This window comes from Chenopodium quinoa, unplaced genomic scaffold (genome assembly GCF_001683475.1).
Source record: "Chenopodium quinoa cultivar QQ74 unplaced genomic scaffold, ASM168347v1, whole genome shotgun sequence".
Taxonomy (NCBI): Eukaryota; Viridiplantae; Streptophyta; class Magnoliopsida; order Caryophyllales; family Amaranthaceae; genus Chenopodium; species Chenopodium quinoa.
In genome coordinates this window covers 177570-199454 of record NW_018745684.1, presented here as the reverse complement: position 1 = coordinate 199454, position 21885 = coordinate 177570, and the positions used below count along the sequence as shown (strand labels likewise).

Below are 21885 nucleotides of genomic sequence, written 5' to 3'. Positions count from 1 at the left end.
GGCTCAATTTCTCTTCTTATTACTATAATTTGACCATTCATTAAGTGGTTTTCTCGTACGCAGGGTCTCCTAATCTTCATTTCTTTTTTCCCTACCATATTAATACAAACACAAATTGATTGATTGCTTATTGACAAAGCTTGGTTACTTTACTTCCCATTTTTCTCACATTACCTGTATAGTTCTAAATCCTCTAATTTATTATTGCTCTACCTTAAAGTAAATCAATCATGTGGTGTCCTTGTAAACAAGTTTTACTAACTTTGTAGTTTACCTTTATAATAATACGTCATAACCCATTTTCCTACCAAAAAAGTCCTCCAAAACACCAACTCGTCACCAACCTCACACTTCCTTTTGGGCCAGGCGCCCTCTCTCATTATTATCAGACCAACTACCACAACCCAATTATCAATCACTATATATACTAAGAAGCCAAGTAATTCTTTTCCACATTCAAAGTTGCAAGTTTTTTATGAAGTAACAAGTTTTATATTCTTTTAAAAACATAAAAATGGCAACTAATGGTTCCGAAGTGAAGCATCAAAATGGAAATGATACTTTCAGACATCAAGAAGTTGGGCATAAGAGTCTCCTTCAAAGCGATGCACTTTATCAGGTGCAAACTTTATAGCGCGCTTAATTCACAGTAACATTGTAGACGTGGTGTTATCATTTTTATTATGTTATTAACAGGATGAAGAATGATCGATTAGAGACTAACACTACAAGTGTTTGGATAAATGTTTTTTTTTGCAGTATATACTTGAGACTAGTGTGTATCCTAAGGAGCCTGCGTGCATGAAAGAGCTTAGGGAAATTACAGCAAAGCACCCATGGTACGATAGCTATATCTATGAATCTCCCCATAAAAAGTTTTAACTATAGCTTACAGTACCAAATTTTAAAATGTGGCCTATTAAAAAAGGACATACTAAATGAAAATTTCCGAATGAATTTTATATGGCACCAATAGGTTTAGCATGCCATATAATTACCTAATTATTTCATATTCATTGTCCAAAAAAATAGGAACTTGATGACAACATCAGCCGATGAAGGGCAATTCTTGAACATGCTAATCAAGCTCATCAATGCCAAGAACACCATGGAAATCGGTGTTTTTACCGGCTACTCCCTCCTCGCTACCGCGCTTGCCCTACCGGAGGATGGAAAGGTAGTGAAACCATACATGAGCTAATTTAATCATTTTTGGTCTCTCTTTAAGATGGGCAATTCTCTGTTTCTCATTGTGGTTTTGTTTCTCATGGGGTATGTGTTAAGATTTGGGGCTCCCACTCATGACATATACGCGGTCCCCACCAGTAAAAAGCATCACATTATTTTCCAAAATGTCATTATGAGTATAAGTATTTCTCATAATGAGGAACTGAGGCTCCCTCCTTTAAGATACCCTTAATTAGTGATTAATATTTTTAACAATTATGTGTATTTGTTATTAACAAATATAGATATTGGCCATGGACATCAACAAAGAAAATTATGAAATAGGACTTCCAGTGATTGAAAAGGCTGGAGTTGCTCACAAAATTGAATTCAAGGAGGGCCCTGCTTTACCAGTTCTTGATCAAATGGTCCAAGACGTAAGTATCTCATTAAATTATAAATTGCCCAATTCGTATATTTATAACAATAGCTATTCTATTTTGTCTTATCGATTAATTATTATAAATGGCCAAAACTTTATTGTATATTTGCATTTATTATTATTTATTAGATCCTTTTGTGATTGTAATCGAGTTTTGAAATATGTGAAGTAAAATTAAATTATATTCGATCTTACCATCTTAGCTATATATTGTCACCAAGTATCATGGAAGTAAAGTACTCTAGAAGGATACTCAACCACATTAGGTTTATGTACCAAATATAAGCGATGACTAATTCATGTTAATTTATGCAGGAGAAAAATCATGGAACATATGATTTCATATTCGTAGATGCAGACAAAGACAATTATCTTAATTACCACAAGAGACTAATTGAATTAGTCAAAGTTGGTGGTTTGATTGGATACGATAACACTCTATGGAATGGGTCAGTGGTGGCCCCACCAGATGCTCCACTTAGGAAGTATGTTAAGTTTTATAAAGACTTTGTGTTGGAACTCAACAAAGCTTTAGCTGTTGATCCTAGGATTGAGATTTGCCAGCTCCCTGTTGGTGATGGAATTACCTTGTGCCGCCGTATTAGCTGATCAATTCCTTATTTGAAATTTGCAAATTGATATTTCTTTCTTTACTAAGTTATTTACACAATTTCTATTTTCAAGATCAACTGTTAGAATTCATTATCAAGCTAAAGGCTAGAAGAAAGATGTTTAAGATTCATTATTTATTTGTTTCGTTGTACAATCTAGGTGTTGTACACATGCACTGTATTAAGTATTTTTAATGTTTCTAACCATTCAAGAAATTGTTAGTTGTTGAAATTTTATTATGTAAGGTTATCAATATTGATTACATGAAAATAATTTATTACTAAGGTTGCAAATTTCTTACTTTTTAAAATTATTTTTACATGAATTATAACAAGAAGAGGTGAAGTTGTGTGATTAAGATTCATTGTTTTTTTGAATTTCTATTCATTCTATCATTATGACAAATATGAAGTATACTTTAGGAGTAATTAGATAAACACAATTTTTTGTTGTAGAGGTAAGTAGTAACGTTCTATTGATTAGAACCCCTCACGAGTCAATTGAAATTTACATTATACATTGTGATTACAAATGGGACAAAAATTTTAACAACTAAAAAAAAGAACCCTTCCATTTGACAAAAAGCTGAATTCTTGAAGAATAGAAGAATTGGGCCCAAACCTAAGGGATTTTGGACTCAGTGCTTATGTGGGCCACTAATCAGCTGGATTTGATAGAGGTGTGAGATTGGCCAATTGAGATCCATTCCAACTGTCTGTGAACTACTCATGTGTCCATTTTATTGAGTTTGGTTGTCCAAAATTTGAGAACTAGACAACAGTGTCCTATATACGTCTGAGTCGTCACCTAAAATATGAAACTCAACTCATTGTCTAATGTTCGAGACTCATTGTCAAAAAAAGGTAAAAAAAAAAAAAAGAATTATAAATCTCGATGTTAGTATCCAATTATCTAAGTAAGATATTTACTACCTACAATTTAAAATTTAGCATCTAAGATATGAGATTCATTGTCCAAAAGTGAGACTAATTATCTTTTTTTTTTTGGAAACGTGACTTATTATCTAATACGAGGGGAGTAAAACTCATTATTCAATATCCTAGTACTACAGTATAAAACTCATTACATGTCGTCAAACTCACCACACCAACATAATGGAGTAATATAAGAATCAATGGTTGGGCTAGTGGTCGGAGGCCCTCCTTTCACCCTTGTGAGAGGGGTTCGATTCTCACTCCAAATAAGTGGAATCTCTAAATTCCTCCCTATTTGTAAGGAAATTCTCCTTTAACTTTAAAAAATAAAAAAAAAAGAAAAAAAAAAGGAATTGTACGTAGTACTCGTACTTATTATATTTATTTTTAGGGTTGATAAGGAGAATGGCCCTACCGGGTTAACGGGCTAGGCACTTTAAAAGTGGGGGGAAGGGTAATAGAATCTCAAGTGTCAATAGTGGGGTTTGATCCCACAACCAGAGGTTGTGAGGTGAGATACAAACTTTGCCACTAGACCAAGCTTAATTAGGGAATGAAATCCCACCCTAAAGTGTCAATAGTGGGGTTAGCGGGCTAGACAATTTGGGAGAGTGGGGGAAAGGTAAGGGAATCCCATCCCCCAAATTGTCACTAGTGGGGATTGAACCTCCAACCATGAGGGTAAGTTTATTGCAAGTCTTGAGCAAAGTCTCAACATGAGTTTTTTCTCAAGATTCTTGCAATAAACTCACTCAGGACTCAAGACTCATGTGAGTCTTGCATGGAGTTTGGAAAATCCAAACCCGTGTCAAGACTTTGTAAGGAAACAAATGCTGCCATATTTTGGTTGTTTGTCAATGAAAATTGGTCACCTCACCAACCAAAAGTTTACAATAATTTTTAAAAAATAATTAAAGATATTTTACAAAAAAATAAATATATTTTGAAGAGGATTAAATGAGTTTTGAGTGAGTCTTAGGATAATATGTAAATTTGGAGAAAGTCTTGTATGAATCTAAATAATAAAAAGTATTTTCAAGTTAGTGAAAGCTGATGTGGCAGAGTTTAAAGTCTGGGTTCGAGTTTGGGGATAAACTCACCCTGAGGTTGAAAGGTGCTCTCCTTTCCACTAAACCAAGTTTAGTTTGGTATACTGTACGTAGTACTCCGTATTATGTATCACATGTTCACATACAAAGATACAATTCCTCTTCTTTTTAAAATACTCCATAAAATAATTGAAAGGGGTGTTTGGTTCGCGGAATGTAGGTATGAGGTGATTAGGGGATTTTTATCCTCCAATCACCGTTTGACAAGTGGACCAACCAGGTTCCGCCACGTGTCCTTCACGTAGGCCAATAGGAGCCTGCCACGTGTCAATCACAGATACGTCCTCTACGGACCAATTGAGACACGCCACGTGTCCACCCATGCCAAATGGGAAAACCGGCCAACAAGGCCCAATCCTGTTTAGAGGCCCGGTCAGCCCTAGGTTTACCCTAAACCTAGAGAGTGGCACGCTTCTCAAGACTATAAATACTTAATCAATCCTCATTAAAGGGGATCAAGCAATTAATCTCACCTGAAGAACGGAACAGAACAAAAACGTTACGGAAGACACTAATAACCGGCTAATCTCGCTAACAAAGCAGATTACCAACATTAACACTCTCACCTAGAGAGACCTTATTACTTTATTTTCCGCACTTATTACTCCTTAATCAGGTACTAACTTGACCGTTGGAGGCGGAGCTCTCAGGAGTCTCCGTTATTTTGCAGGTACAGGCGTCCGGTTCCAGTCTCGGAATTGTAACTCTCCCGCAGGACATCAGAAAACCCCGAAACATGAGGTATGAGTTTAGAATGACTAAAATCCATACCATATGTTTGGTTGCAAAAGTATGAATTTTAAACCCATAACTTAAAACCATGAGGTATGGGCTTTGGAAACCTTGAGGGGAGGTTGGTTTGGCCATTCTATTCCCTTAGGTAGCAAATAAAAGGAGGGAATAGTGAGAGATTCCATTCCAGAATTGAATCAAGCACATGGTATTAAGTTCTAACCCGATACCACCTTAACCTCATTTCCAATTCCAAACCCATATCACTCTGTGAACTAAACGCCCCCTAAGAGGGCCAACTTCTTTTTTTTTTTTTAGGAAAGGGCCACCTTATTTTATGTTTCAAGATTTTTTTTTCTAAAATTAGAAAAGGAAAAGAGTTAAAAATAAAATAAAAAAAAGGAAAGACGGAGAAGAGATTCACATGAATGTCTTATAGATGACGAGGCTATGAAGTCCAAATGACCACATCCATTCATGTCACTTTCTCTCTCTTTCCTCTATATATAATATCCTTTAAAATTAATCTTTACACTAATTAATTAATTTAAGTCATCGACGTTACTTGTCCCGCCTATTCCAGAAATTAGACTAGTTGTTAATTATACGACTTTTATTTTCATCATTTTTCCTAATTTCCTCCTTTAATCCAACAATTTACTTGCGTTTTGTTCTTTATTACTCCCTAATTTCCTAATATTCATATTCATAAATTAAAATTATATGATCCAATAATTCATTTTCTCTCTCTTTTTCAATTAATTTTCTCTAGAATCTTCTCCTGCTGATTATTATTGATGAGAATATCAGAAATGGGTGAAATGGATATTGAAGAATCAGAAATTGAAAAGCTTCCAACTGATCTTCTGTCTCATATATTCCTCCTTTTCTCTTCTTTCACTGATTTAGCTCAGTAAGTAATTTTAATTTTATTATATTGTCACGTTGATTATTTAATTTCAATTTAAGCTTGTACTAGTAACGTGACAATTAAATCCTGGCTGTTGTCGGCAGAGGAATTAATTTCCACCTACGACCTTTGAATGTTTTTTTTTAACTTTTTATTTTCTAACATGTTTATTATGTAAATGAAGGGCAAGTTGTGTGTGTAAGAAATGGAGGGAAGGGGTGAAGCAATCAATGGGAAGGAGACGAAGTTTGAGCTTTTCTGGATGTAAAATGGATGATGCCTCTACTTCTCGCCTTGTTCATCTTGCCTTCTCTCTTAAGGAACTTGACATGTATGATTAATTTTTCTACCATTTCTTTATTGTTTCATGCTTACTTCATTCGTGTTATTTTATTAATCTAATCCTTTGCTTTGGACAATAATTGAATCTTTCAAATAGATGGTTTATTTTTTTATTTTTAATATACTTGTATGTTTTTGTGTGGTTGGTTTTACTCTAAACTCATATGATTGGATGGAGTAAAAAAATAAATCTGATTATTTTATTCTAAGACAGACACACTAAGCTATATTGAGTATTGGCGTGAGTAGTGAATTTCCGAGTTTATAACTGTGATATGCTAATACGGTTATCTAATGTGTATCGTAGCCCCAGCCCCTGAAAAATGTGGTATAGTATTTGATGTGTGATATGCTAATACGGTTATCTAATGTGGCATTGTATTTGATGTGCTTTGCGACTGTTGATTTTCCTTGCAGTTCAAGGAGTAGATGGGGTTGTCAAATAACAGACTATGGACTGTTTGAGATATCAATGGCAAAGTGTATTGGAAATTTGACATCCATTTCAATTTGGGGTATGACAGGAATCACAGACAAGGGTGTTGTACAATTGGTATGAATCACATCGGTTTTCCTTCCTATTATTATCACTTTTAATCAAGGATTTCTTGTTAATAATGCATGATCCTCTCTTGAGTAAGCTTAATCTAAAATTTAGTTTATATCAAGCTAAACTCAATGAATACTGAAAGAAGGCTCTGAACTGCAACACAATTAGTTTGCTTGAACAATTTCCTAAAAAATGAATTTGGTCACAGGTCTCAAGAGCTACTTCCTTGCAGCACCTCAACATCGGTGGAACATTCATCACTGATGAATCTCTATTTGCCATTGGAAACAATTGTCTGCATTTGAAGGTTGTTTGTTGTATAAACTGGATTATTCTGCAGTCGAAGTTTTGTTGTATACTAGTACTAAAGTAGTTAAGTAGGGATATTTATCTGGTAGTATGTTGCTCTGCTAAATATGCATTTGTTCATCGTGCAGACTATAGTGTTGTGGAGCTGCCGCCATGTGACTGAGATTGGACTTCTGTACCTCGTAAACAAATGCAGGAAGCTGCAATCGATCAATGTTTGGGGTACAAGGGTTCCCCTTGACTGCTTCATTGGCCTGCTCACTATCAGCCCTGCTCTACAGATAAAACCTGTAGGGCTTCTTCCAAATGCTGAAGCTATTCCTGTTTGATCTATCCAGTTAAGTTGGCAATTTCACTCATTTTCTGGGTTTGTAATACGGCTTTACTGCAATGGCTGAACAGTAAAAAAAAAAAAAAAGCAAATTCTTTGTACAGATCGTTCCCTACAAATTGTGTTCTTTTTAAATCTGCTGAATAATGGCAGTGTATCATCTGTTCTGAATCTCTCAGTAAATATTCTGTTATCAGTAATAAACAGACATTTCTTTTATTCTTTTTCTTTCTCAGCCTTTATGATAGAGATTTAAAGGTATAATTCGAAGAATTTTCTTTTTCCTTTCTTATCTTGGGGGGGGCGGTTAGGAACAGAATATATGAGGGCTCTGCAGCTAATATGGAAGAACCTATTTTCATACTTGTCATTAAAGTAAGACAAACAACAAGCTAAGAGAGCTGAAGCTTTCACTAGATACAGACTTAAGCAGCTGATATATGCGAATAATAGTTGTGCTTATATCTTCCAATAGACTTTCCATTCACCCTACAGTTATCACAATCTTCTGCCTTTCCTCAGCCATTCCACATAAACCTGCAATAGAAAGAAAGTGGAAAATTAGGGAGGAGATATCATGTAACATATTGCTACGGTGCTACCTAAGTAGTATTCAAAGCTTGTAAGAGTTGGAACTATATCCTGTAGTCAGGATCGGATTAGGGGAGAGAATAGAATTCTTGCAAGCTAAAAAAAAAAAAAAAAGGGTTTGTATGCATTGAGTGTAGTCACCCAAGTTTCAATATTTCATAGATGGTACCCCAATTCACATAAAAATTACACCCTATGCAAAGTTAAATTTATATGACTTGCATTCAAAGACACTTGTTTGAATACAAGTTTTTGCAAAATAATGTTAAGAACAAACAGGAAGCAGCTTGTGGCATACCTGTTTCCCTAATATATTGTCGTTGATGCCCTGCATAGTCCCCTGGCTGAAATCTATCTCAAGAGGTTAATATACTCATTCTTATCCATCTGATACATTTTACAAGATCTAAGCTGTCCACGGACTTCCACTAATAATAGAAACTACAATGGCTCCAAAATTTACTTCTAATACTACAAAAACCTATTCTAATGAAGCATACAACTTCAACAATGCTCTTTGGCACTCATGTCATATACATTATAACCACATTAAAAGTAACATCAATGATAAATGGAATGAACAAATTAGTAAGATATTTGGATAAGAGGCAGCTGGAGCAAATCCTGATAACTGTACAGATCCCGAAAAGCTTCCGCTGAAGGTTGAGGTGGGAGGAGCTAAAATAGGTGCTGGTATATTTTTACAAACCCCCGGAGGAGATCCTGGCTGCAAATTGAAGAGAAGAATCTGTTCAGTATGTGGAGGAAAGATCCAGCACATAGGTTCCAAAATTAAGAGTAGCACATAAATGCAAATTTTACAAATGCAATCATATGATGGCCTACCAGCACCATACGCGGCAGCAGAACCAATTGTCTTAAAGCCTAGAGATCAATAATAATTTGTTCCGAAAGAGTCAGTTGGTCCTTTAATTAGACATTTGCCTTAGTAAATTTCATAGTGTTAACAGCAAACCCTCCACCCCCCCCCCCCCCGGGTCCTTTTCTCCCCTCGCTTTATAAAGTAGGACTTGTGAAATTTTAGTCTCCGCCACAAACCAAGGAAAGAAGAAAGGGCTTAGGAAATGGTTCATCAACAGCTTGCTTGCTGCTAAATCCCTGTGACCAAAAAACCAAACATCCATGAAATTCTTTGATGCCCAAAATCTGTAATTTTTGGGTGTAGTATGAACTTTAATCCCTCTAAAAATATCCCAAGTCCATTAAGATGAAATGCCTTCTGGCAAGAGGAGAGTGACAAACAAGCCTATCTCACTGCCAGGCTACATTCTGCAATCCTACAGACCTACTGTGCTCCAATTGTTTGTGGGTGGTAACGGTCCATGGTTGATATGGTGTATATGAGATTATTCAGGCTGGAGAGACCTGTGATCATTTTATGGTCAACATCTATGCCATGAATGTTTAATTCTTCTTCTAAAAGCCCCTAGAAATAAGTGCAAGAGTGAATTGCTTTAATTAATTTCGTAATAGGCACATTCTGACAACTTACGCGAACAATTTTAGGTAGAGGGTATAGCAAGTATTTCAGATGAAATATAATATATCAATTGATGAAAAATTGAAAATTATATGACGTAAACTTTGAGATACCATCAAAGTCATGCACTAATGGAGATAAAGACCCTCCTGAACTGATTTTCAAGCAAGAAGCACATAGATAAAGACCCTCCTTAGCTGATTGTTAAGCATGAAGCAAAAAAAAAAAAAAAAAAAAAAAAAAAAAAAAAAAAAAAAAAAAAAAAATGAAGCATGGGTTCCTGGTATGGTGAAGGAGAAGCAAAGAATGAACAAACCTGGCAAGCTGTTATAGTGCTGCAGCCACACAATGATTGTCCATTCATTTTGTCCAATATGTCAAAGACTCCTGGTCCATCGCTTCTCTGAAATGATATATAATTCTTAAAAATTAGAATATGGTTGACTAGTAATACAATAATTAGAGCTCTAAAGGTGAAATTGCATTATCAGTACCATATAAAAATTAACTGCCACAAAGTTTGGCATCCTATTTCCTGCTGCCTTATCACAGGTACCAATCATATTAGCCAAAGGAGCAGAATTTTCTTTGCAAGCAACATCCTCAACAGGATATGTTGGAAAGTAATTCATTAAGAAAAGTGACGCGCCTTTAGAGTTAAGTTTTTTCGATTCCCTTCTATTTGGACATGAACCTTGTTTCACTCCAGGATCTCCAGCTGGAAAAACATCATAGCAGACAAGTGTGTAACTTTCACCCATTGAATTTATACAAAAATGCAGTCATAAGATACTTACGTTCATTTTCAACCATGTATCTCCACTGATAAGCAATCCCTTCTGCTTCCTCTTTCGAATCATCAGAGGTGAAGACCAAAAGCCGATGATTTTTTTGAACCATATCATTCACTGTTGGCCAATCTTCCCCTTTCTTTGGCATCTCGGTTACAGGATACCAATACTTTTCCAACCCAGCATTTGCAAATAGCTGAGTTAACCCTTTCGGAGATTGAACATAATCCTCTATTATAATGGTCACAATCTCTGATGGATTCTCGGTCAAAAATGCTTCAATTTCTCTCAGAGTGTCAATTGCAGGTCCCTAAGTCATCATTACTTAACATGTCATGCCAAGCTTCAGGATTAAATTCAATCATCATAGGTAAAATCGAATAATCAATGAGGAGGGAAAGAAAATATTACAAAAGCAGTGATGTTATAACAGCGCCCTTGAAACGAATGGCACAGCCAAATATCACCTTCAAAGTCATACATGTCCAGCATCAATCCTCTCACTCCATTCTAAACAACAACCAACAAGGTAACCATTAACACAACTCGTCCTCGTAAACACGAAACCTAAGTAAAGTTTTAAAACAATTGGGGAGAAAAACTTTCCATACCCTTAGTTGATTTGTCACAGTATCTTCTTGATTGTAAAATGTAATCCTTTGTACACCCGACAATGGTGGGGCATTTACATTTGAGAATGCATTATGAGTCATTAGCCATGAATACTTGTTAAAGGGCAATCCACTAACCTAAATTCCACAACAAAAATCCAAAACCCATCAATAATTAGACAAAAAATTTAGACAATAAGCATACAAAAAAATCAACTAATTATAGGGTATTTATTAAAAGTAATGCTTTTACTCAAGAAACTATAAAAACCCATCAATTTATCATCCAAACATGGCAAAAAATCTAACATAATAATCTTAAATTTGCACAAATTCTAGTAAAAAAAATTAAAATTAAAAGAATAAACTTACAATAGAAGTGGGAATGTTAGCTTGACCTCTAGTACAAACGGGTTGGCGCTTATTAGCAGCAGGGCAATTACCACAGTACAAACCAGGCGCACAATCATTAGCAGCTGAACATGACTCTAAAACCTGCAAATTTAAAATTTTCATCGAAATTTTAGCAACAAATTCATACAATCAAACCAAAAATATACTCAGATCTTGGGTAAAATCTAAAGAAAAATCCCACAAATTCACAAAATTAGAAGAGATTACCTGACAATTGCCGCCCCCAGAACAAGCTGAAGAAAGAGTAAAGAAATAAGAAGAAAAGAGGAGTAAAAAAAGAGGGATTTGCCCAATTACAGCTAAATTACACAGAAACATGGGTAATGTAGTGTTAAGGTAGACAGAGAAAGAGAAAGAGGAGAGAGAAAATAGAGGTGAAAATGTTTAAGCCACAGAAAGAAGAAGAGGAAGAGAAAAAAGCAAAAGGGGAAGATGGTCTGAAAGTGGAAGTGGTGTGTTTGATTAACAGTGGAAGAGAAGATGCCAGTGTTTTGGTTTCTTTTTATGGGGTAGTTGGGTAATCTTAGGCGGGCTTTTTATATCTATGATTGTGGTCCTTCTTTTTTAGCTACTCTATCAGTCGCATCTCATATTTTTTTGTGATTATGATTGGAAATTGTTTGATTTAACATTACCATACTGATTTTGATTTTGGATCATCATTGCTAATTGGTTTTATGACGGAGTATATAAGAAGGGTAATACGATATAATCGATTGGATGTTAGATGAACTTTTTTGATACTAAATTTAAACAAGATTGTATTTTATTTATAGAGTTGTATGGGGTGACAATATCCTCTGTATATAAGGGTTGATTTAATGTCTTGTAGGAATTTTTATATTATACAAGTATACAATCAATATTAAGTTTGAATTTCCATTATGCATTTTCTATTGAACAATAGTAAACTCAATCAAATTTACCTTGATAGATACAATTGAATGATTAGTCCAGGACTCCAGGCCAATTAAATGGATCAGTAAGCAAGTATACCTAATTGCCTGAGAAGTTTCAAACAAGAACTATTTTTCAGCAAAATCGGGATCATGAGTTAATGAACGTGTAAATTAGACCATATGGTTGGTTAGTTTGGTAAGAAACATTCATAGAATATCTCGAAACATGAACTCTGGAGAACTATAATGTCTTTGCATTGTTTATTATTTTTGTAAAATTTAGACGCAATTTGAAAGTAACTTTGGACTGCCCAAAGTGATGTAAAACTGTGTTGGAAACTCGTAAAGGGACCCTCATAACCTCATTCAATATTTCTGTTTCTGTTGAGGTTGGTTTTACTTTGTGCTATTCACAGTAATTGCCTAATTGCAAAGTAACACATATACAACAATTTATTAATTCGTGTTGGCAATGAAATCCAATATAAAGTTCACTTGTATAAATTTTTTTTATCAAAGATGGGGTTTAAATGTGTAGTATAGCTAGAAATCTATATCATCTCTCACAAATTACATGCACAAATTGTCATTTGAAGACTTTCATCTTATTATTGTTCAATAAGGAATATACTATATCAAAACAATTTGAGCGTATCAATAATTTAAAAACATAAAGACTAATCATTACTCCTTCCGTATTTTATTACTTGCTTCACTTTTTTTTTTGCGTCGTATTTAATTATGTACTCAATTTCCTTATTTGGAAACATTTTACAATATTTTACCAATTTTTTCTTCCTAGAAACTATCCTACTTTAATATTTTCACATTCTCTCTCTTCCCGACTATCATACTTTCTTCTTTGAGATTATTTTTTTTGATAATTTGAAAACCATACTTTGAGATTATGAAGTACGATTGTGTTTTGACGAAGTAAAAAAATAATAAGCATGAAGTATATGGGCAACAAGTTTTCTTATTTTTTTTACACCTTGATAAATTAAGACACGGTCTTGTGAGAAGACGTTCTAAATTTTTCTATGTATTTTACCTTTAAATAATAATAATAATAATAATAATAATAATAATAATAATAATAATAATAATAATAATAATAATAATAATAATAACGGGGTATATAAAAGGCCATTGGGGTGTTCGAAGTTGGTCCAAACTCTTTTATAGTTGGGCTATTCCTAATTTCCAATCTGTATTTCAATTGACCATCGAAACGAAACTTTGCCAGCAATAAAAAAGAGAAATAGGCAATCTGCAGCGCAACGCTCTATCTTCTGTTCTTCATGAGCCGGTCCCATTAATACCCAATATTAACGAATGTTGTTAATATAGTGGCATTGTTGTAATAAATTGCCTTGGAGTTAGTTCTTTATATGCTGAGGTGGACAAACTTTACAATGTTTACACCGTTAGATATTGGTCTTTGACGGAAGTTAATGTTTCTTGGGAAATTATCAATGATACCCCCGCAGGTTCGGGCTTTTCTCAATGATACACTACATTAAACTTTCATTATCACCAGTACACCTAAACTTTTCCCTAAATACTTAAAGTAACCTTAACGTTAACTAAACGTTAATTATGGTCGAAACCAACGAAACTCAGCTTCCCTGCTAATCCCCTGTTCCACCATTCACACCATTATACCTCCCTGCTCCTCTCAATTACACACGCATCACCACTTCACGCCCCCACATCGCCACCACCATTTCAATCACCATCCACCAAACACAACCAGCAGCTCGCCACCTCACCGCATCACCAGCTCCAACTCCCACGCATTCCCATACCTAGACCACCTCCAATCACCATCGCAACAACTACAACAGCAACAGCCACGCATCCCCTACATCAACCTCAATTAATTACAGCACCGTCACTGCCCAGAGCAGCGCCTCTAGCTTTGCAATGCCCCTTTGCAACCGCTACCACCATCTCCAACCACCGTCAACATCAATTAGAGAGAGAAAGTGAGAAAAAAAAATGGAAGATTTGGATGATTATTCCAGAGAGAAATAAGAACTAACCTCCCCCATTAATCCAAACCCCCCCCCTAAATTTCGACCTTGCTGACCAACCCCATCCCCCAATTCCGGCGTCGCTGACCTCCCCCATCCTCCGATTTTAGCCGCGTCGAACTCCCTGCCCCGATTTCGCGTCGAACCCAATGTCGGGTTCGGTTTGGTGGGTTTTCAAATGGTTTTGAGGTTGGCTGGGTTTGGGTTTATGGGGTTTTGGGGTTGGGTTGACTGGTGGTTTCAGTCTGGTGGGATGGTGGTTCTAGGGTTTAGGTTTGGGTTTGGGTGGTGGTGGCTGAATTGGTGTGGCGGTGGTGGTTTTTCAACGGTGGTGGCTGAAGTGGATTCGAGGTAGGGTCGTGGTTGGGGGGTTGAGTTATAGGTTGGTTGTCAAGTTGTGGGGGTTTTGAGGTTTGTGGTGGTGGTGGTGGGGGTGGCGCCACAGTGTTGTTGGCCTAGTTGGTGGAAGGGGTTGGAGGAAGGCCATGGAGGGAGATCAGATGAGGGAGAAAGAAGGTTTTTTTTTTTTAGAAATAAGTTAAAAATAGTTAATTAATTTTTTTAAGTTAAAAAAAATGAAAAAAGCCAAAACTAACGTTTTTTTAACAGAAAGGGTACGGTAGGTATTTAGGGAAAAATTTAGGTGTACCGGTGATAATGAAAGTTTAATGAGGTGTATCATTGAAAAAAGCCCGAACCTGGGGGGTATCATTGATAATTTCCCATGTTTCTTTAACTCTCTATTGTATTAGGGGTGAGCATAATAGGATATCCTGTAAAAATTCTTGGAATCGAAACCTGTTGCAACAGGTTCCTTAAAATGGGAATCATAATCGAAACCTGTTGAATAGGTTCCTGGAAATTCCCTGTCTTGTAATATACGTACTATTTTTTTGTAGATTTTTAAAATTGGTTGGTCACTAATTTATATTATTTACAACTTGCAAAATAAACAAAGTAATAGTAGTTGTCTAACAAATTTAATACGTATATTTATAATTGTGATTTTGATAATTAATATTTAAAAATAAGTTAGAATTGGTGTATAATTTAAAATTAAGTGATATTTTTAACAGGTTACAGGGTAACCTATAGGTTCCAGTTCCATCCGAAACCTACGGTTTTTAACAGGTTCTGATTCCGATTCAGGGTACCCTTATTTTTTTGCTCACCCTTACCCTGTATAGCGGGATTCTAGAATGTAAGGAGAGAGAATTGTAGTTCATGGGGAGAAAATCTCTTCCTGCTTAAGACGATAGGACATCCACATATCTGAGGTGATTCTGTATTATGTAATGTCTTCTTTTTAATTTAATTTTAATGTTGGTGGGTTTGCAATTGTTATTTATTCGAGCTGTAGTGTCGTAATTATCGTTAATTGGGGCTCAAAGTATAAGCTTGCTACTTGCTAGGAATTACATTTTATACTTTGATGGGCAGTTATACGAGGAATGAACTAAGTCCATCATAAATTGTACGAGGGTTATATTATGTCGTATGAAAGAATAATAGAAGTCTTACCTTGAATTTTGTTCTTATTGTTCAATAACATTATGTGATCTTATTCTTTGCATACAACCCATCGAAGTCTACTGAATCGATCGAGGTTAAAATGAACGAAGAAGAATCTACTACATCCTACAAATTATCACCAAACTCGTTATGATTTATGCTAGAGTAGAATGAATATATATATAGAAGTAGCTGTTAACAAATTAGGTTTGATGAAATAATCAATCCAAGTGAATATATAACCTTCACTTACCTAGGTCAGTGTTATCTTTAATTAGATTCCGTATGTTATTAATAAAACAGGAGGTTGAAGGACAACCCTTTTCCCCTTCATATTATGCACATCCTGACCATACATTGGCCTTATTGATAAGAGATTGAGAGGTATGCAACTAAATGAGATGTCTCCAAAAAAAATTTGAGAAGATGAGTATGTAGATGGCTTCCAAGAGTAGAGGTTTTATAATTTAAGCACATACATGATATCACCAACAAATCAACAACTGGTTCTTTTGAAAATAACATACAATTCAATTCCTGCATTGCATAATAAGACATTAGACTTTACTTTTCTAACAGCCTAGCTAGTTAATTAATAGTTGTAGACGATGCATAAACAATTGCATGAATAAAGATGATATGTTAGTTTCAAATAGGCGCATAGTCTAAGTTGAGGTCAGGCAGCTCTAACCGCAATCCGGGTTGAGCAGGTGCTCCTCCATCCTCAACCAGCAGCTCTTGATCTGCACCACCATCTTCTACTCTGGCCTTATTCATAACATGTTTAGTGATAATTGAGGCAGGATCATTACAATTCTGTGCTCCATCACCTAGGCGATAACTCCCTAGCCAGTGACTATGAGAAGGGCTACTGATAAAGCTGCTACCTTCCGCGACTGAGTTCTGGTTCAGCTCGACACCATGGGGCTGAATGAAGTGGTAAGGCATCATAGACAGTCCAAAATTGGCCATCATCAAGCTAAAAACCTTAGCTTGCTTATGAAGCCTCACTTCTCGTCTTTCGATCCTATGAGCATTTTGATGCCCCCCTAACGCTTGTGGGTTCAGAAAATCCCTCCCACAGTATTTGCATAAATATATCTTGAAACTAAGACCTTCTTTACTACTAGTAGTATAGAAGCTCTCATGATCGTTTAAACCTTCCATAATTAAGTCTAAATTCACCAAATTCATAACAATAACAGCATTCTATATATATATTCTCTTTGCTAGGTCAAATTAAGCTAATCATTAGTGAGATAAAAATCTAATAACACTACTAGCTAGATTGGTGTATAAAAGGGAGTTTGTTATTTTATGTATAAAATACAAGTAATATATAATAAGGATGAAATTAGAATAATGATTAGTATTGGTCTTTAATCTAATTGCCGACTTAAAACATCATGCTCATAATTAATTATTGATTTGAATCTGATCTGTATGTAGTTGCAACATACGAAGTATAACACCTGGACTTTATGTAACATTATATAGGGAAAGATCTCATATTCTCATTCATGAGTGAAAGCTAACTTTTTTTTTTTGATGGGGCTACTTGAAATAAAGGAAGCTTTATTCATGAGAATATGTTTTAGGTTTAATTTAGATAAATTAGGGTAGTGAGCGATTTCATATATATTTTTCTTCGTATATATAGTTGAGATATAAAAGTTTATAATGTTACTATGTTTATGATATACGCAGTAATAAAACTACTTTGTTACAACTTGAAAAACATACAATGTACTCCCCTTAATAAAACTTCGCCTCCCTTAGTTCTATAATTCTCGCTCCTTAGCTCTAAGCAGCCATATAAATCATTAGGTTATAATTAAGCATATACAAGACGTATAGCAGTTAAGGATATACATGAGTCGACTTATACGAGTACTAAAGTTTGTGGGTATGGTGACAAATATATATATTGTACCTTTGTTTCATTACCGAACTAGCTAGCTATATAGCTTTAATGGAGAATTGAAAGTAATTTATACGAAGTATAACATTGTATGTAATGTCATTTTCATTCTTCTTCATAATCTCCTTAAATTTATCTAAATTGTCATATAAGTTATGATTAATACTACGTATATGATTCTTATTCTAAAGCATATTTCAAACACTTTATGCAGTAGAAAATATTATAGTTTTTCAAGTTTGCATTGGTAGAAAAACTTGTGTTTAACTTATCTATGTTTTTTTCATTTATAATAGCATTTACATGAATCATTTAATTTACTCCTCCCAAACAACTAACGAAGTTTGGTGAAAATGCCACTCTAATCATAAGACCCCGTATTTGGCATCTATCAACTTAGATGGTGAAAATGCCACTCTGATCATAAGGCCAATGTGTAAACTGAACAACCCAAGTTTCCCAACATAGCCTCATCACCGGCTTCCACCACCGACAACGCGGCGATACACCCAACACCTGAAAGACTGCCGACAAAACCACAAGGTAATTTAATTAGATCCCTTAGGTCACAAGTCACAATATAATAATATAGAGGCCAACCCCATCATCCATTCGCCCCCCATAAGAAGAGCATCCAACATTATTGACTTCAACCTCACCCGCAATTATTAACTTGGAGGATCCCACCCACGCACTCTTTACAATTTTGCATTACTACAGTTTTATCGACTTGGCGAATGTTCTAGTTAGGATACTTTATTAATACATATAATTATCTTCACCATTATTACAAGTATAAGTTCTTCCCGACCTCAAAGGTATATGAGATAAGAAATACATGCATAATATTTTTATTTTTTTTGGTGTTTAGAGCCACACAAGGGCAGGTAATGAGAATCAATCCCAAGATCTCCTAAAATTGGAAAGGAAGCTCTAACCACTTGATCTATCCCTCACTCTCTGCATATTATTACTATGCTATACTTGCACCCAATTTATGCGTCATTTTTAAAATTACACTCGTTTATTAAGATAGTATTTTGTACAACTTTTAGCTTAGACTCCTTAGAGACATGTAGATGATAGTAATATAGTATAGGTTTAAAAAAATGATTAATGAAGAAAATTCTTTTAAATAAAGTGGTTCTTATTTAGTACTTTATTGGTCCTTAAATAATTGTAAGGATCTATAACAATTGAACTTTCATGTCCGTCAACGCACAAACGGACAACAGCATAATATATGATGAACTTATTGTAAGGACTAGTGATTGAAGTTTTAGCTCTCGGGATTATTCATGGTAGATTAGTCTCTCAATCTTTTCTAAGGATGCGTTGTATACACCTTATTCAAAAAAGTATAAGTTTAATCTTAATTTAGCTTTAGCCAAATTTAAATATAAGGTGAAAATTAGGTAAAATCAACTCTACTACTACTACATAAATCAAGTTCATATAGGGTTAGGCGAAGGGATTACACCCTAGAAGAAAAAAGTTGTGGATTTTCTTTGTACCCGTATACGAAGGCAGAAACGTACACAATATAGAAGGACATGCTGCTTAAAAAAGTAAGACTAAGACTCTTTAGAAGCGCCGAGGGGTGGAGAAAGTGATAGTGGGAGCTTACTAAAACTGGTAAAGAATCTTTCTAATCCTATTTAGATTTGTAGTAGAGCAGGCCCATGCTCTGCAAATATTAGCCAAAATTGATTTGTTTTTATTGCCCATAATTTTAACAAATTCCTAATTTCCTCTTTCTTTCTTTTTTCTTGCTTTTTGGTGAAAGAGACGGCCAAGCTCCTAAGAAAAGAAAGTACTCTAACACATAAATTAGTTTTTTAACGCCAAAACTTTAAAAACTTTTATTTTACCACAAAAAAAAAAAAAAAAAAAAAAAAAAAAAATTGTTTTTTACCACGCGCCGTAAAAAAGTCCAGTAAACCTAACGGAATTTATTAAATTCTTATATTTTTGTGTCAAAAATATGCTCTTTGGGGTTTTTGGAGGGCATTTTGTTTCTTTGATCCAATTTGAAGTCAGAATTGAAAATAAATGTTTGTAAATGGCTAGTTTTTCTTATTAAAAAATACCTCGGTTTGCGGGGAATACGCAAAACGAGGTATTTTTATTTTTTGTCAGTTCTGACCTTATATGGATCAAAGGAACAATATATCTCCCTATAAAGAACATGTTTTGCGCACGAAAATCGAAGAATTTTTTTAACACTGTTAGATTTAACGCTTTTTAGCGGTAGGTGGTAAAAAACAATTTTTAGAATTTTTTTAACACTGTTAGATTTAACTTTTTTTAACGGTAGGTGGTAAAAAAACAATTTTTAGATTTTTTTTTTTTTTTTTTGGTAATAGTTAAAAAAATCCTTTTTAAAAAATATTTTTCACTTTCTAGGTAAAAGTAGTAGTTGATGTTATAGTGCTCCTAAAAGTTTTATCTCTCTTTATATATTTTCTCCGTTCCTAAATAACATTTCTGTTTGGAAAATAACACGAGAATTAAAAAATGGGAGGAAAATGGGTGATTTTCATAGAATATTAAATGATAAAAAAGAAAATGGAAACTATATTTAAGATCATCCAAAATGAAAATAAAAACTATATTTAAGGACGGGGGCCTCGGGAGGAGTATATTCTTCTAAATAAAGTATGAGAGTATTCACTCTTAATTGATAATACCTACATTGGCGGCTACATATGTACTTTCTTATAAACGTATCCAAAAGATATTGTAGAAAATGTGCAATAATAAGAGAGAAAAATGTATGGAGATTTAAAAAAAAAAAAAAGTTATTGGCAATTGAGATATATGGCATACACCGGAATATAATAATCATCCTTCATCCATATAATATAGATGTAATAATTCAAATACGGACAAGATTTCATGTCCAAAAAACACTGACACGTGGCAAGTGTCTATTGGCTCATATTTGCTTTTTATTTTAAAAAAAAAATTTATGGGACTAGTATCACTAATATTTTGCATTGTAGCCTTGTAGAGTTGTAGGGTCGTGTTTTGTGTCTTTGTAAATATTCTTTTGTTCGAATGAAAGAGTTGGCTCAATTCAATACACTGATTCTGACTTTCTATTTGTACAAGATTAGATGGTTTTTGACATTTCTGGTAGCCACCCATAAAGAAAAAAGGTATACTTAAAAAAGTAAATAATAAAATAAAAAAAATAAAAAAAAAATTAAAAGGAAGAAAAAATAAACAAATAAAATTAAAGGTTATTCTTTTTCATTTTCGCAATTATTTCAAAAGCATTTGGACACTCTAAAGTATACTAATTACTAAAGGTCTATTCAACTTATTTTCACATATGGGTAAGGACACATTTTGTCACATGGGTGATGGATGAACATCAATCAAAAAATTATATGCCTTCATATGAATTAACTAAGGAAAGTAAATATATGAAAAAGCAAAATTAATGTAATTAGAGATTAAAAACAACATACTAAGCCTGCAATTGCTATTAGTTTCAAATTTTGTGAATTATTTAAACATACTGTTATGATCCATTTGGTCATATTTTGTAATACTCCCTCCGTTAATTTTTATTTGCAACTTTGGGGCAAATAACGGTTTACGAGGCAAAAGTTAAGGGGCAAATATTAGAGGAAGTATAATGGTGATTAATATATTAAAGATGTAATTAAGGTGGAAAGAGAATGTTTAAGAAAATCAACCACCCACTGCCACCACCAAGACCAGCCAACATCACCGCCGCCTCCACCAACACCGCCGCTGCCTCCACCAACACCACTACCACCCCCACGAAACCACCACCGCAACCAACCCCACGAAACCAGTCCGAACTTGCAGTCCACGAAACCAGTCCGCAACCAACCCCCACGAAACCATCACAGCAACCACCTTCAATAAAACCCAAAACCCACGCCCTAGACCCACCTCTAACCCAGACCACCCAAAAATTCGGCAGCTCCACCCACCCACTCACCCCACCGTAACCAACTCACCACACTAACCCTTACCCAAAAAAATCGAACAAAATCCAAAAAAAACCCAGAAATTCGAAGATAAATCACCCAAAAAAATCGAAATAAAAATACAAAATTGTAGATCTACAATAATCAACAATAAAAATTAACAATAAAACGGAAAATTAACAATAGAAATACAATAGCTTCG

General features: G+C 34.7%; 4 protein-coding genes across 4 annotated transcripts; 2 read left to right on the top strand and 2 right to left on the bottom strand.

Moving 5' to 3' along the window:
- Window positions 1-303: 303 nt before the first annotated feature.
- LOC110717594 (caffeoyl-CoA O-methyltransferase 1) lies at window positions 304-2512 on the top strand. The gene is made up of 5 exons (XM_021896338.1): window positions 304-619; window positions 760-839; window positions 1033-1177; window positions 1473-1604; window positions 1925-2512. Exons 1-5 carry the CDS (start codon window positions 515-517, stop codon window positions 2216-2218), a joined length of 756 nt encoding a protein of 251 aa, XP_021752030.1. The 5' UTR covers window positions 304-514; the 3' UTR covers window positions 2219-2512.
- Window positions 2513-5532: 3020 nt separating this feature from the next.
- LOC110717513 (F-box protein At5g67140-like) lies at window positions 5533-7658 on the top strand. The gene is made up of 5 exons (XM_021896233.1): window positions 5533-5910; window positions 6092-6238; window positions 6667-6802; window positions 7008-7106; window positions 7237-7658. Exons 1-5 carry the CDS (start codon window positions 5795-5797, stop codon window positions 7435-7437), a joined length of 699 nt encoding a protein of 232 aa, XP_021751925.1. The 5' UTR covers window positions 5533-5794; the 3' UTR covers window positions 7438-7658.
- A 119-nt stretch (window positions 7659-7777) lies between these two features.
- LOC110717512 (PI-PLC X domain-containing protein At5g67130-like) lies at window positions 7778-12092 on the bottom strand. Its single transcript, XM_021896232.1, has 9 exons — window positions 11555-12092; window positions 11306-11428; window positions 10934-11071; window positions 10734-10832; window positions 10329-10632; window positions 10026-10249; window positions 9848-9934; window positions 8329-8757; window positions 7778-7976 (listed from the first exon to the last, which is right to left on the bottom strand). The coding sequence occupies exons 1-8, from the start codon at window positions 11663-11665 to the stop codon at window positions 8569-8571; spliced, it is 1275 nt and encodes a 424-aa protein (XP_021751924.1). The 5' UTR covers window positions 11666-12092; the 3' UTR covers window positions 7778-7976; window positions 8329-8568.
- A 4350-nt stretch (window positions 12093-16442) lies between these two features.
- LOC110717461 (zinc finger protein 7-like) lies at window positions 16443-16961 on the bottom strand. The gene has a single exon (XM_021896166.1). It carries the CDS (start codon window positions 16959-16961, stop codon window positions 16443-16445), a length of 519 nt encoding a protein of 172 aa, XP_021751858.1.
- Between the last annotated feature and the right edge of the window lie 4924 nt (window positions 16962-21885).

Coding starts and splice junctions, on each gene's coding strand:
- LOC110717594 (XM_021896338.1), top strand. CDS start 515: ATGGCAACTAATGGTTCCGAAGTGAAGCATCAAAATGGAAATGATACT. Junction 620..759: donor AAAGCGATGCACTTTATCAG/GTGCAAACTTTA, acceptor TTTTTTTTGCAG/TATATACTTGAGACTAGTGT. Junction 840..1,032: donor ATTACAGCAAAGCACCCATG/GTACGATAGCTA, acceptor CCAAAAAAATAG/GAACTTGATGACAACATCAG.
- LOC110717513 (XM_021896233.1), top strand. CDS start 5,795: ATGAGAATATCAGAAATGGGTGAAATGGATATTGAAGAATCAGAAATT. Junction 5,911..6,091: donor TCTTTCACTGATTTAGCTCA/GTAAGTAATTTT, acceptor ATGTAAATGAAG/GGCAAGTTGTGTGTGTAAGA. Junction 7,107..7,236: donor ACAATTGTCTGCATTTGAAG/GTTGTTTGTTGT, acceptor TTCATCGTGCAG/ACTATAGTGTTGTGGAGCTG.
- LOC110717461 (XM_021896166.1), bottom strand. CDS start 16,961: ATGGAAGGTTTAAACGATCATGAGAGCTTCTATACTACTAGTAGTAAA.
- LOC110717512 (XM_021896232.1), bottom strand. CDS start 11,665: ATGTTTCTGTGTAATTTAGCTGTAATTGGGCAAATCCCTCTTTTTTTA. Junction 10,250..10,328: donor ATACATGGTTGAAAATGAAC/GTAAGTATCTTA, acceptor ATGTTTTTCCAG/CTGGAGATCCTGGAGTGAAA. Junction 9,935..10,025: donor TGGCAGTTAATTTTTATATG/GTACTGATAATG, acceptor ATATCATTTCAG/AGAAGCGATGGACCAGGAGT.